The sequence below is a fragment of the Cydia fagiglandana genome, chromosome 3, assembly GCF_963556715.1.
Source record: "Cydia fagiglandana chromosome 3, ilCydFagi1.1, whole genome shotgun sequence".
NCBI lineage: Eukaryota > Metazoa > Arthropoda > Insecta > Lepidoptera > Tortricidae > Cydia > Cydia fagiglandana.
The window spans coordinates 11686160-11702206 of record NC_085934.1 but is presented as its reverse complement, the minus strand read 5'-3'; the positions used below and the strand labels follow the sequence as shown (position 1 = coordinate 11702206).

The following is a 16047-nucleotide window of genomic DNA, read 5'->3' as shown; positions in this document are numbered from 1 at the left end:
TTCGTGCGTATGTCATGTACTGTAAAACATTGTATGTACGATACACGTGCGAATAGGAATTTGCTCTTTTCCGCACCTGTATTGTAAATATCTATTATTGCATGCCGCCTTTTTCTACTGATAAAGTGACTGTGCCAGTGCTTCAAAAAAAAAGAGTAGAATTTAAAAAGTCACAATACTGTAATGCCGTCCCTTTCAAATCAATGCATATAAAGACAACGGGACGATGCTACTGTGTTGCCACTGTTTAATTTCTTTCTACTCATTTCACAAATATTCAGCTTTTTAAAACTTGACTCAAACAACTCATTCTGAGCGTTGACAGCAGTTAATTAATGTCAAAATGACACACGGGAATACCGTACTGTAGCAAGTGTAGCATGCTTTGATTTTATTCACATTCTGTTTCCTTTTAATCCTTTTATAAATGTATTTATATTCAGCTATTTTGTGAGTAAAGTAAATAATTAAGTAACGACATATTGTTTTCCGTTTCTAATTAATCATGAATTGCAAGAAGTGTGAATCTCCCGGAACTGTAGTTTTACGGCAAAAGGATCACTACTGTGAAAATTGTTTTACAACTGGCATTAATCACAAATTTCGAGCCATTATTGGAAAAAATAGAGCCATACCACCAAATGAACAAGTGTTGGTTTGTTTATCGGGTGGCACTAGCTCGACAGTACTGTTGGATATGGTTTTTAATGGAATTTCTATGAGTAATCATAAGAAATTAAGGATTACACCTTGTTTTGTGCATTTAATAGGTAACCTTTATTTTATATGAATATTATTGAAGGACCTTCACCCTTTAGATAGTACCTAATCATAATAAATCTTTGACTTTCAGATAGTGTCCATGATAAAAATGCTGACAAAACTGCAAATATTGTTATAAACCAATGTAAACAATATGACTTCCAAGTTTACGTCATTCATTTGTCAGAATATGTTCAGGCTCACACCAACTTACCAGAAGCTAACAGTGTGCCTGCTAATAAGAATGAAGAGGAATTCCAAGCAATGCTGAGGAGTATGCCTGTTACAGTCAGAAATGATTATTTCATGAAAATAAGATCTAACTTACTTGTAAGAGTAGCAGAACAATTGCAGTGTAATTATATTTTCACAGCTGAAACTACAGCCACTTTAGCTATAAATTTGCTATCAAACCTTACCATGGGTCGCGGAGCACAAGTTCAGGATGATGTTGTAAGTACATATCATCTTTTTTGTAAAATTTGAAATCTGTTGATATATACGTATTTTATAGTATTAGAGCAAGATTGACAGTATTTTTATGTACAATGTTTAATATGTAAAATAACCTCATGACCTCATTAACCTCTCCAGTTGTCTTTTTATTGCAATGATAGAAACTAACAACACTTACTATGTGTATGTAATATAGTTTATTGGTCATTCATATATCTTCTTTCCTCACCACTCATAGTTTATTTATATGAGTGGTGAGGAAACTGCATTTGCCCTTAACCCTTTACCAGGCCCCGAAGAACCAGCGTGTCTTAATACGTACTTTATATGCTGTTGCAACCGTATTGAACGCCTTGTAAAAAATGTATTTATGAAAGTCGGAGATCTTCCTCTAAACCAGAAATAAAAATGTGGGTTACGGTTATCCCATCGCCTGTCTAAGTAATGAACTGTCATACTAGATTTTGTCTTATTATATTCTTGATCAGGCCAAGGGATATATTCCACCCACATCTTATATCGGTTATAATAGTCAAGGTTTAACTCCAAATCTCCTACGAACCACATGAATTCGCTCTAGGTTGAACACAAAAACTGTTTTATTACTTACGTGAGTTTTTATGACATGACAAGACAATTTACCGGGCCATGGGAAAAATAGCTCCCACACAGTTAAACTCTAATAAGGCCATGGGATAATGTCAACCCACATCCTAATTCTGGTCATACACAATAATGCATGAATATTTAGCAATGTTTACGATTACATTTGCTTTCAACACTCAAAATCTACAAAATATCAAAAAATTGTTCGATCTATGTACTTCTGTTTCATAGAAATTATGGAAAGTGTTCGAATTTCTCCGTAGTTTGCTGAAATTAGCGTTCAAGTGAATTGAAATGGCTGCCAAAGATATATTACGCAATTTAGAAGCGTGTTGTGAATGAAGATCATAAAATAATATTTTCAGGGATTGACAAAATATTTTGTAGGTGGTTTGGAGTTAAAACCTGACTACGGTAACCGATATAAGATGTGGGTGGAATATTTCCCTTGGCCTGGTAAAGGGTTAAACTGTCAACACTGAATCCTCATGTAGGTATGCATATACTCAACAATACTCATTAATTTTACATAAAATGTATGTTTGATCCCGGTAAATACCTAGATCACATGGGGCTAAAAGATGGCCTGCAATTACAATTTATAATGTGAATTAGTTTAAATTTGTTATTTTACAATTGCATTGTATCATTTATATGGAATAAGAATGCAATGCTATTATTCTTATGTGACTCCATCATTTTTAGATATTTGCCATGATAATATATGTACTTTAAACAAAGGCTTATTTCAGAGTTTTTATGATGGAAGAAATGATAGCATCAAAATATTGCGACCAATGAAAGACATTAGCAAAGAGGAACTGGACTATTATATCAAAATTAAAAACTTACATCCAGCTGACCAAAGCACTTTCCAACAAAACAGCCTGCAGTCCGTAATTGGGTCATTTGTTACTGAATTGCAAGACAGCTTTCCAGCCACAATTTCAACTATTTGCAAAACTGCTGACAAAATTGGAACTTATAACAATAACCAATCAAATGAAAAGTGTGTTCTGTGCAAGGTATGTAATGAGGGTTCTCACATGTGAATTTGATGTCATGAAGAGTCATGGAATGTATTGGTTTCCAAATATTTCAGGACTCTTCTATTTCCGCACAGACTCTAACACCTCAGGAGACCTTGAATCAGAGTTTGACTTTAAATTCCATCCCCGATTGCCCATCTATTGTGTTATGTAAGTCGGAGGGATATAGGCCAGAGGCAATTTTAGAATCTTTATGTGCAGCATGCAAACTGCAGACTCTGAGCCTCACAAATGCTGACTAGAAAGCTGTAATTTGGCATAGGTAGGGTCCTGTCCTGCTGTCCAACATTGATACTTATACACAATGCTTAATTAAAAATGTAGGTGTTAAGTACATTAATTAATTGATGGATGGATAGGTTGCCGGTAAGCGGTATGGATATTACTCATGCCTCAAAATTGATACCTAATAATGATAATTTACTCCCCTTTACATAAGTAGAGTTATTTCTGTTTAACTTCAAGGTTGAATATTGAATAAGTCTTTCAAAAACTTTAGGGGTTTACCTAAGCATAACTGTTCTATTTTTGGATTGAGGGACGAGGGACCCGTTTGCAAAATATTTATTAACTGTTACCCCAAAGATTAAAAGTAACCCTATCTATGGTACCTACTCAAGCGTGCCAATAACATTTGTGGACACATTTTAGTAGAAGCAGCAATAGAGTTTATTGCTTGAAGTATTGGAACCTCTACCAAATAAACGGGAAAGCCATCAAAATCTACAGCCAATCCGCATACTCAAATGTAAGGCGGATGAAAGGCTTGATGAAAAATCTAAACTAAACTATAGTATAATACTGAACTATGAAACGATGCTTGTACCTACATGTACACACACATATATGTAAGTATATCAGAAAGTTTTTTTTTATTTCAGAGTATCCTGAGGACAAAAAGCACAAAGTTAACCGCTCTGGAAGCAACTAACTTCTCACGAGTAGTGTCCCTTCAAAGCCCTAGTAATGCAGACTTCAAGAAAATGGAGCATCAAGCAAACTACAGTAATGAGAAATCCATGTTTCCTTATGTCAATGATCGTCTATGTTATGGTTGTAGCAGAAATTATTCAGAAATTGACGATTCAACGTTACCACGGTTTATTCATGATGCTATTCAGAGTATTACCTAGTGCTTGTTCAATTAACTTGCTCGATAACAACATTCAATCATGGCGAGGCATTGAGAGGAGTTGAGAGGAAATAGGTACCTATTTGTCAATCTATATCAGTAGCTTTAGGTACCAATTTATCTACTTATAGGAGTGGCATTAAGGTCTACAATTACTAAAATAGATTAGATAAGCAAATTATAAGGGTTGTACGTATTTATAAGGAGATGCTTGATATTAAATTGTCTAAGCATGCTCGATTTAGTACTTAATGGCTCCTCTACACGATGGGCCAACGCCGGCCACTCCAAGGGACGTATTTATGCGTTAGAGGGAGCAAGTAATATTGCTATCTCATTCTACCGCATGGCTGCGTCCCTTGGAGTGGCCGGCGTTGGCCCATGTAGAGGAGCCATAAGGGTTGCCACCCGTCTGTCCAATAACTTGGTCTAATGTCATTGCGTCTCACTCTCTCGTTAAGCAAAATGTGAGACAAAATACACATTGGCCAAAGAAATTGGACAGGTAGATTACCACCCTAAGTTACTGATTTGTTTATTTTGTTTAAATGGTTAGGTTAAAAAATTTAATACACAAGTATGTTTGTTAACCTCATAAACCTAGAGAAGGACAGGGCTCCATCTCCTGCATCATATACATGTGTTTTTATAAAATAAATAATATTGAATTTGAATTATGCACCTGTATTTTATTTTATAGAATCAATTGTGAATTTTATGGTCCGACCGAAGTTTCCCTTTCGCTATAAATCGTATTTCAAAAGGTTCGGTTTCAGCCAAAAACTTCCGAACCGAAACTTTCGTGGCGTACCGTGGCCTGTGGTGTTCACAAAGGCGCCATCGTTTGTTTAGTTTTTGAATTTTTGACCGCTTGATTAAATGTTGATAGCCCAAAATGTCATTATCGTGGAGCAATAAGAGACTTTTCAGTTCATAGATCAATCAATCAAACCAAATCAATTGATCAATCAGAGCCTGCAATTTTGTTTTCTTTTTGTTTTTAGGGTTCCGTAACCAAATGGCAAAAAACGGAACCCTTATGGATTCGTCATGTCTGTCTGTCCGTCCGTATGTCACAGTCACTTTTTTCCGAAACTAAGAACTATACTGTTGAAACTTGGTAAGTAGATGTATTCTGTGAACCGCATTAAGATTTTTACACAAAAATAGAAGACATTCAATTTTGGGGGTTCCCCATAATGGCTGGCGGGTTCAAGTTTTAGTCGGACACTATTTTTTAATTGAGTCCTATTTACTTGATTGAAAACCCTATTCAACCCTGCTGTCTTGCTCTGAGGGCCTACCGTGAACCACGTTCGATGTGTTGCCTCTCTGTCGCACTTGTAAATTCATGAGTGTGACAGGGAGGCAACACGTCGAACGTGGTTCAGGGTAAGCCCTGTTATTAGGGTCAACTATGATTAGCAAAAAAAGGGGAAGTACCAATAGTATCCAGTCCTTATGTACAGTCGCCGAATCAGATAGGTATATCGTAGCGGCCAAATCTCTGAACACGCCTCTATTGTCAGGGCCTGTTCGAACAAAATCTGGCCTGGTCTGCCAGAATGCGTGTTCAGATATTTCTGAGCACCTACCGCGACCCACGTGCGACGTATGTGTGACTTGAGGCAACACGTCGAACGTGGTTCGCGGTAGGCCGTCTGATTATTTGTATTTGACAGGTTACCAAAGTGTACAGTAAGTATATTAGGTACAAGAAATTTAAAGATACAAGCAAATCTCGTCCTTATAGTAAGCGACAAAGTTAGACCTTTGACTAGACTTCGACACATTTATATTTAGAAATTTTAGAATGAGACCTAAATTAGCAGTGCCCTGGCAGGGTTCATAGCTGTCCAATATTCTAAATAGACGTAGGTACCACCTAATGTAATGTTAATGTACACAATGTACAGCAAGATGTAGAGATAGAGTTATCTGCTTAATACTTTCAGATATAGAATAGTATAGTGAAGAGAAAGAAACCGGCTCGATCAGCATTAACAAATAATGTCAATTTTGTTCAATGTTGTAGGACTCAATCACAGCTCACAAAAAATGTTAACAACTTTAAAATTCTTACAAAATATTGGTTATTTTATATCGTTGTAACTTGTATAGTTTGGGTTATTTATTATTATTTCTCAGAGGCCATTTAAAAAAAAACATTCTGTATAGTTGTCATAAACAAGTTCAACAGGACAGGGAACCGCTTTGTCAGTAATTCTGTTCAAACATACCTGCATTAATATATACTATGGCAACCAACCTGAAAATATAGTGGCAATTGGTTTACAAGTCGAAAAAATGTTCAGGCAAAAAAGTTAGTATTGTTTATTAAGAAAATTTTGATGCAACAACTTGCAGTTATAATAATAAAAATAAATAATAATGAGGCTCACCTTTAAATTGAAGATAGACTTTATTCTATATGTATATAAGGACAGCTAACGTAACTTACTAAGAACATAGGTACTAATAAAAACAAGATTTAATCCGACATTGTCTATTAATTATAAGTTACTGGTCTTCGTTACCAAAATGTAATAAAAAAGAAAACAATTGATATTTTTAAAATTTTGTATTTATATTACACATATCTACATTTTACTTCTATTACATAAATACAAAATTTTAAATGTGATCAACGAAAAGCTGCTAACCAGTTAAACCAGTACTTGCAAAACGGTACGCAGTAGGTGTTATTTATTATATCATACAAGTAATTACAGTATCAATACCATAGGTTAATAAATGCAAATTTCAAGTGCAATAAAACTCTGAAGTACATTTTATCTTGTTCAATAACATTCAATTTTGTATTAAAAAAACGAATTCTTCATAACTTTAAAAAAATTTAAAACCCACCACTTGATACCTCAAAGTAACAGTAAAAATAAATATGCAGCTTTAGTTCATGTTCACTTTCATAGACTTGTTTTAGTAGTTTTACCACAGAGATGAAACACTTTAAAATAAACAATAAACCAGATTTACTAATATTAAACACTAAATTATATTGTCTTTCCAAACTATTTCCATTTATCAAACAATGGAATTACTTGTTGGTTCTCAAAGATGGTTACTTTCACAGATGTGTCACTCTGGGTAGGCCACTCCTTTGTCAGCGGCTCTCGTTTGGTGTTTAGTGTCTCTTCTGGAATCTTGTACAAGTATATATTCAATACATAGCATATAAAGTGTTACTATTTATTTGTAACAGTTTATGCCGCAGTATTTATTGGTCCTTGCAATGCATTGGGAGTCGGAGAGTTAGATTCAACTTTCAGCCGGCCCTGCTCCTTTACAATTGGATCTGTAATTGAAAAATAATCATGTACCTCAGCTGTTCTATATTATATATATATATAGTATATTATTACAATACAATAGTATATTATTATTAGCTACTGTTATTTGAATATGGGATTAAGGGATCTATAAGACTTTTCTTTACTAAGACAACTATTTAAAATGTAGTTTCAGTATTAATAGAAAAGAAAATAAATACACTACTGATCATTAAATTATAAAGGCATATTGTAACTGTTTTCAGTTTTCCAATTGAGACAAGTAAGTTCCATCTCATAATGAATCAGTAAGATAATAAAAGCACATTAGTAACTGTGTAATAGTGTTGAGAATTGAAATTACAATTCAGTATTAATTCCTCATATGTACCTACAATACTTATTTAGGTATAAGTAATGGCATAATGATGACATTAATAACTTATAATTTTTATGATATACTTACAGAAGTATGGGTGATCCATTGCCTCTCGTGCAGTGTAGCGTTCATAATGATCATAACGCAGAAGACGATCAAGGAAGTCTAAAGCTTCAGGAGAAACCAGATGCTGGTTTTCAGAGTGGACAAATCGTTCCCACCGCTTACGGGAATGCCTACAAATACAAAATTAAACATAGGTTAAATATAATAAATACAGCTGTTATACAATAATTTGCTTCACTATTTTTTGCCATTTGGCATACAAATACTACAATCAAGAAGAGATGGAGCATGCATTATAATATGATGTCAAACGAAAATATTATGTTAAATGTCAAACAACAACAATACAAACATGGTTTTCAGTTGCAGAGTCCACAATTTTTACTAAATTTAAAATATACATACCTGCCAAGTATATCATTAAACCGTGGATCCAATTCTATATGATATTTGTCCAAATATTCAAATAGCTCTTCTGTGCCCAGCACTTTTGCAATCCGAACAAGCTGATCGTAGTTATCATGACCATGAAAGAATGGTTCCTTGCGGAAGATCATGGATGCCAACATGCAGCCCAGTGACCACATATCCAATGAGTAGTCATACATTTGATAATCCACCAAGAGCTCAGGACCCTGAAATAGTGGTAGTACAAAAACTTACATGACAGAAACAAGATATATTAACCGACTTCCATTTCATAGAAGGAGGAGGTTCTGTATTCGGTTGTGGCAGTTTTTTTTTTCTATGTACGTTCACCGATTATTCTTTATTCTTTATTCTTTATTGTATTGCAGTCATGTTCATAATTACATTAGGTGTTACAATTTGTGGATAGTAGGTACATGACACCCTGTAAGGGCATTCAATATATCTTAAGTCTAGGTATTAAATATTTAGTACATGCATGCATCTTATACTAATAGCAATAAAATCTATATTCATAGTTTTAATATTTTATATTTTATCGACGTTTATGCATTTTTCAATGTCAAGTTCATTTATAAAGCTAGTAAAATAAAATAACAAGATTATGATGATTATTAATATTAAATGTCCAGGTTAATTTATAAATAAATTCAAGTAATAAACAATATGGTCACTATTAATTAATTTAACTATTAAGTAACTTTTAGAGAATGCATGAATGTCGATAGATGTTTACAATAATATTTCAATAAAAACTTAAATAATTTAATTTGAGTAAATACATAGTATAGCAATATTATTCCAGTGTTTGATCGTTCAGAAATTCGTCTATTGTATAATATGCTTTCTCTAGAAGAAGCTTTTTAAGCGTAATTTTAAACTGTTTGTCGCTCGGTTCCTGTTTTATACTGTCAGGGAGTTTATTTGTAATTATAATACATTACTCCGACATCCGTAGTCCGATTTGAGTAATTCTTTTTTTGTTTGAAAGGAGCTACCTCCGAGTATAATATAGGTTTCAAAGTAAGCAAATAATAACATACTAATTGTATTATTAATGGTTATAATAAACATATAACTCTCCCATATCTGAGAAATGTATAGGTCTCCAATAAAATACCATTGGAAATGGTGTGAAAAAATTGGTTTAAAAACAGTTTGTTGATTCAAGCACAAATGACTCACCTTGAAGTATCTAGACGCCACACGAACATTGTACTCTTGCCCCGGGTGGTAGAACTCAGCTAAACCCCAGTCAATAAGACGCAACTTTCTGTTGTCATGGTCAATCATCACATTGTGAGGTTTAACATCTCTGTGCATGATGCCCATACTGTGGCAGTAATCTAATGCCTTCAGAAGTTCATACAAATAATATCTGAAAGTGAAAATATACAAGTAAGTGCACTGTTCACAAATATTTGAATGCAAAATAGGTATTATTTTATAATTTAAGACAATTTCATACCTTATATCATAATCTGACAATGTTTGATACAACTGTTTAAAATCAGTGTTGTTGACATGTTCAAAAATAAGTGCCGGAGTTCGAGACACAGGATCTTTGACAACTGCTTGTAAAGTTATAATATTTGTGCCTCCTCTTAAATTTTCTAATATTTTAATTTCCCTTTTTATCTTCTTCTTTTTTACAGGCTAAAAATGAAAACTTTAATTAGAAATAGTAATTGAATAACCTTAGACTGGTGATTAATAAGGTGATCTGCAGACATTTATTAGATGTTTATTTTAAACAATTAATAAAGACTTGATATAGGCAACCATGCAAAATTAAACATAATAAAACTTGCCTTCAATATTTTTACTACACACTTCTCGTCATTTGTGATATTTATTGCCTCGAATACTTCACTGTACTTCCCGCGGCCGAGTTTGCGAACCAGCTGGTAGTCGTCCTGATTGCCCCAATCAACTACGTAGCTCTCATAGTCCCAGTACTCTCTCGGCTTCTGTGAGTTGACATCGGCGTATACCCGCGCTCTACTAGGTACTGCCATCGTACTATACCTCTGCCAACCTAAGGTTTTGTCGACGATAGTCTTTCCGGAAATTGCATATGTCTTGAGTAATGATACTGCAAATAGAAATATTTACCACGTCACTCCAACATATTAACACAATATCACTTTAACGTTCAAGTTGAAATGCTGATTCGATTTGTCACTTAGATTATGAGCCACGGAGTATTGTGATGTATAACCTAAAAACGACATCCAGCTCGATACGATTATGAGCTGGAACCACTAATATGTCACAGTAACAATTTGTTTTCACAATCTACAATTAACGTCCATTTCACAGATATAAACTAATTGTTAAATTAGGTTAGTCATGAAATATTTGAAAGTGTCTGTGGAGAGAAAAAACGCACGCCATTACTCGTCAAATGTTCGAATGGTTCAGTAAAGTAAATGTTCATACCTAAAACATTACTGTAGCCAAACCTATCTTAAACGACAACAAGTAACAGAAGACATGAAATCTTTTAAAACTAACAATTAACGTACAGTCAAAGCTACAAAATACACTTTTATCACAATTGAACCGGCTCAAATCTAGTAAAATTCAAGATGGACGCCCATCTACCTATGCTATAACCTCCCGCCACTCAGCACCATTTTGTGACTGACTCGTTAAGATTAGATTGCAATCGATTCAAACGGTCAGAATCGGAACGCGCAACATCGATTTGTGAAGTAAAACGAGAAGTAAAACGACAATTTTTGTTATTAATCTAAATAATAAATAAGTTAAGACCAATTTGCTTTGCATATTATTCACAGATTTACAAAAATCCATTTATCAATCCATAATTCTTTTTAGCGAGAATTTAACAAAATCTATCGTTGAATAACATACAAACTAGGTCATTGCACTGCACTAGTTTTCGTCCAGCTCTAGTTTTCATTCACTTGACGAAATTTGAACATAAACCTTTATTGCTGCACAAATTTGTCCTTATTGCAATCCTGGGCTACAACCGCGAAAATCGAAGTTCACAAAATGCGGGGATCTTTCTCTTTTACTCCAATGACGGCGTAATTAGAGTGACAGAGAAAAATCCCCGCAATTTGAATCGAATTTCGGTTTTCGCGGTAGCCCCTCTGAATGCCTAAACAATATTGTTTATAGATATATATATGTATTTATATAAAAAATATCTTTCGCTAGTAGCAAACTAAAGATAAAAAAGTAATTAATTAATTGGATAAACGAGTACTTAATCAGAAACCTACAATATTGTAAGATATAGTTGGTCAAACCACAAATTGGTTTCTTCAGTCAGTATGAACCAGAAAAACTATACTCATCTTTTTCTTTTGGATACTTGTACTAGTGTACAGTCTGAAAAAAAAGAGCAGAAATTAAAAAGTGGCAACACTGTAGTGCCATCCCTTTCATATATCAATTGCTTAAAAAGGGATGACACTACAGTATTGCCACTTTTTAATTTCTACTCTTTTTTTTTTGTCAGACTGTAAGACAAATTATAATATGATTTTCTCCGTCTATGATTGAAATGAGCAAATGAGACAGTCCTACGACAAACTATATATAGGATAGTACAAATTATGTTAAAGCCTACACTTATTGTTGCATTTTTCTCCAACTATTGCATGACTTTGGCCCTTTGTTTTGGCAAGGCTTTGGCCAAACGGCCAAACGGTCAAACGAATCATTTTTTCATTTTCATACCAAAGTATCGATTGCTGCTAAATGATTATCGATAAAAATCGATGCTTCCAAAATCCGACGACGACCGTTCAAAATCCGCATAATTTGTTGAACGCAAGCGCCAAACACGTTCAAAGGTAATAAATAATTATTGTAGCCACGAAGCTAGAATACACCGTGTTGACACCGTGTAACAGACAGTACCTATCACAACTGCTATCAAGTAGGACTCTTGATTTGCTAATCAAAATTGAACCATATAGGCAGGTCCGGATAGAACGAGCCGCCTCCCAAGGAAATTGCCGCGTGAAGCCTAGGGCGAGGCACATCTCTCTACCGACCGCGCTTTGCTGCGCGGAAAAACGCGATATAGGAATAGGAGACGAGAAATTCGAGAAAAGCAGTCCGAAAGAGTAGAGCACAGAATCCAAAGACTTTCTCGCTTACTCATGGTACTACACTCTGGCAAACTCACTTTGTCAGTAAAAAAGGCGCGAAGTTCGATTTTCTATAGGAGGTCAACTCTTCGCACCTACGCCTTTTTCTACCGACGGAAATGGCTTGCCAAACCCATATACCTACATATTTATAATTACGTAAAAGATGCGATTCTGTAGTTTGACTTGTCTGTCTATATAGTAATTCCACAAAGACGAAGTCGCGGGCAAAATTACTAGCTGTAATACTAAAATCCGTTGCGTGCGATGCGGCCCTGTGGACGGACGTCTACCTTAAGCCAAGGCACATTACCTATATAAATTTTCTTTGAGACGATATCACTTCACGCCTACATTTTTCAAATTTGCCGCCTTTTTCTACTGACAAGATCTGCTTGACCAACTATACCTATAATAATTACCTACTTCAAACACCCACCCGATTTTGGCTTAGATACTACCAAGATACTACCTTTACCAATAGACGACTTAGGTTCTGACTTATCATCCAGCAGACTAAGTAAAATACCTGCATGGGGCCCTACCCCGAAAAAAGAAAATCAAAGTTTTCTTTACCTGCCTCTCTATCACTCGAATATGCAAATAGAGAGAGAAATTTCAATTTTCGTTTTTCGTGGCACGCCTTCTGATCTAACAAAAAATCTCGTCTTCTCTTCCCTTTAAACTAATTAACGATCTCAAAAAATACTGATCCTATAAATGTGAGTGTGGTCTCATTCGATTCAGCGCAAAAAAATACACGAAAATGATACCTCACTTATGAACCCCCAGCACATACCCCCCCGAAAAAGGGTTAGGACACCTACATTTTTCTAGGACTCGGAAGATCCTCATTTCTAGTGCCAAGATAAAGGTCATAAACAAAGTTTCATGGATGTACATATTATGCCGCCAAAATATGCTACTTTTACCATACTAAAGCGGGCGATGTGTTGAAAATTACTTGACACGCTCTTATTCTCTTCACAATAAAATCGCGTCAAGATCATTTTGAACACCGGCCCGCTTAGCAACTTCTGCTGCTTACTGTACATGGCGAAACTATAAGGGTTTCTAGGTGACTACGAAACCCTAAATAACAGTCATCAGCAAAAGTAGCTACCTAACGGACTCAGGTAGTCTAAATGTTCTGCTGCATCTGCACACTTTCTTGCCTTTTTGAAAATGTTTCCCGCTCAGCAACTTTTGATGCTATATGTCGTTCATCAGTACAAGCATGGAATATAATTTAGTTGCCAACAACAATCGAAAAGAGATGATCTAAATATTGCGCGCGCTATTGGAACTATACGATACCTACGCTTAAATGACTGTAACAGGCCGCGAGTGTCACGGCCGCGTCTAAGGTCATGCTCCCTAATCATCCTTTAGTATGTATCAAAGAGAATATATTGTACTCAATCAATATATCTTTGGTATGTATATAATTTTCCGGCAGTTATGTAGGTAGACATAATAACTATGCCCTGTAATAATGTAACTGCACTTGTTGGTTTAAATATTATCATTATTTTCGAGAGTAGGTAGTCAAGTGTATTTATTTTAAAAAGTAGGACAAAATATAGAAGATACTTTGTCTTCCTAACTCAAGATCCGCTATCTGAAGACTAGGCTTGGTCTATAGCGCCCTCCAGACTATGCGCGTGAAGCCGCGAACGCGAGTGTGGAGTCTAGTTCGCTGATATACGAAATCGACTCCAGACTCGCGTTCGCGGCTTCGCGCCGCGATTCGCGCACGAGTGTGGAGCGGGCTTATAATGTAAAGCTTTGAGCCTCGCTCAGCGCACTCTATGCACAGCCGGTCCACCGCCGCGCTCGTTAGGGTACTGACTGAGAAGTAGGTAGGTATAAATAACGTACTCGTAGGTAACCGTGGTCAGTGCTGCTTATTAGTTGTTGCACTTGTTTCGAGTTTTGTGAGACCTGAATAATATTACTCAGTGAATATACTAGAAGAGGTACCACCACCACCAGAAGGGTGGAGAGTTGGAGACAGCAGAGGTCCCCACACCACGATCAGGATCACCTAAATTGATATTTTCTCATCATCCATTTATGAATTAGGTTAGTGTTAGGTGAGAACCGTACGATCATATCGTTAGGGAACAAAGTGCGCGCCCACTTAAAGGGTCTCTAAAAACCTATACAGGGCGTCCCACGGCTATGCCACATCGAGGGAAATTACCCTAAATATTGTAGATGGAACATTTTACTGAAAGAAGACATTATTTTAATTTAAAAAACAATTTAAACTGCATTCATAGATTTTTAAATAATTACATGGTTGAACCGGGAATCGAACCCGCCGCACGAGAAAAAAAATCACCCTGTAGCTTTATCATACCGATCGAAAGGCTTGATCATAAGGATTATTTTTTGCTAAAGAACATAGTGTCAGAAACAAAAGGAAGACCATGAATTTTAATTTGATGTGAAATTTAGCGAAATAATCAAAAGAGTGCGGCTTTGTATTCAACAGAATGAGACTACATTTTGAGCATTTGATAAATTAAATTGATTAATTTTGAATTAAACATGTTAAAATTCATGGGCTTCCTTTTATTTCCGACACTATGTTATTTAGCAAAAAATAATCCTTATGATCAAGCCTTTCGATCGGTATGATAAAGCTACAGGTTGATTTTTTTTCTCGTGCGGCGGGTTCGATTCCCGGTTCAACCATGTAATTATTTAAAAATCTATGAATGCAGTTTAAATTGTTTTTTAAATTAAAATAATGTCTTCTTTCAGTAAAATGTTCCATCTACAATATTTAGGGTACTTTCCCTCCATGTGGCATAGCCGTGGGACGCCCTGTATATTATTTTAGTCGGTGGAAAACGTTTTCTCTCGAAATGGAACTTCGTAGAAAAAAGTACCCTTATTTCGTTAGGATCGCAAAGCTATTCTGAAATAAAGCTAAATGAAGTTTTTTGACTGCATTTAATATTCGAAGGGTAGAAACTCATTATAAATAAAAGTAGCAAGAGCAAGTTACAAAACGCACCATTAATGTTTATAGATTCTAAGTCTAACAGCAGCACTATTAACTGACCATCATCTTACGTCTAAGCAATAAGGGTTACGAATTTAAAAGATTGAAATAGGATGGTATGAATTCACCTATGACATATATATATACATTTCATTTCATCACAAATCTATTAATTTATAGCAGGTAGAGAAAAAAATGTTTAATAAAAACGAACTTTAAAAAATTGTCTGTATAGTTTTGAATTGCTAGCTGTTACCTATTACTTTTAAACCATATATATATATATATATATATATATAAAGGGAGGGTTTATATATCTAAAAATCACTTTAGGTCGTAATATTTTATTCACATTTTACTCGTGTGCAACATAAAATATATTTGTGTTGCTATATTTATTTCAGTGATTATCTCATCATAGGTGTTTCATAAAATTCAACAAAATATAGGTATGTACATGACATATAGATACTCACCAAGCACAGCAGCGAGCCAAATATTAAATATCGTCCTATAAAGCCCCATATTCACTTAATAATCGGCACTCGACGATCACAAAGTTAGTAATACATACGAATACGACGGAATAAACGAGCCTGAACCATAATAAATCAGGTACTATTAACATACGCTCGTTTTCCTCTCGCATAAAGTTTACCTACGACATTTTGCAAGCGAATCGTAAAACTCGTTGCGAAACAGTCGTAAAACTTCGCACACAATATCGAC

The 16047-nt window shown here is 35.1% G+C and overlaps 2 protein-coding genes across 5 annotated transcripts; one reads left to right on the top strand and one right to left on the bottom strand.

Moving 5' to 3' along the window:
• Positions 1–352: 352 nt before the first annotated feature.
• LOC134680040 (cytoplasmic tRNA 2-thiolation protein 2-A) lies at positions 353–4257 on the top strand. The gene is made up of 4 exons (XM_063539025.1): positions 353–770; positions 854–1215; positions 2577–2849; positions 3755–4257. The coding sequence occupies exons 1-4, from the start codon at positions 506–508 to the stop codon at positions 4004–4006; spliced, it is 1152 nt and encodes a 383-aa protein (XP_063395095.1). The 5' UTR covers positions 353–505; the 3' UTR covers positions 4007–4257.
• A 2058-nt stretch (positions 4258–6315) lies between these two features.
• Positions 6316–15858, bottom strand: LOC134680094 (casein kinase II subunit alpha). Of its 4 annotated transcripts, none has more exons than XM_063539134.1 (7): positions 15795–15858; positions 9981–10264; positions 9638–9825; positions 9355–9547; positions 8146–8375; positions 7762–7910; positions 6316–7321 (listed from the first exon to the last, which is right to left on the bottom strand). In XM_063539134.1, the coding sequence occupies exons 1-7, from the start codon at positions 15841–15843 to the stop codon at positions 7230–7232; spliced, it is 1185 nt and encodes a 394-aa protein (XP_063395204.1). In that variant the 5' UTR covers positions 15844–15858; the 3' UTR covers positions 6316–7229. The 4 variants fall into 4 exon arrangements, with proteins under 4 accessions (XP_063395204.1, XP_063395207.1, XP_063395206.1 ...); XM_063539137.1 differs by lacking the exon at positions 15795–15858 and adding an exon at positions 10777–10812; XM_063539136.1 differs by lacking the exon at positions 15795–15858 and adding an exon at positions 10612–10770.
• Positions 15859–16047: the final 189 nt, after the last annotated feature.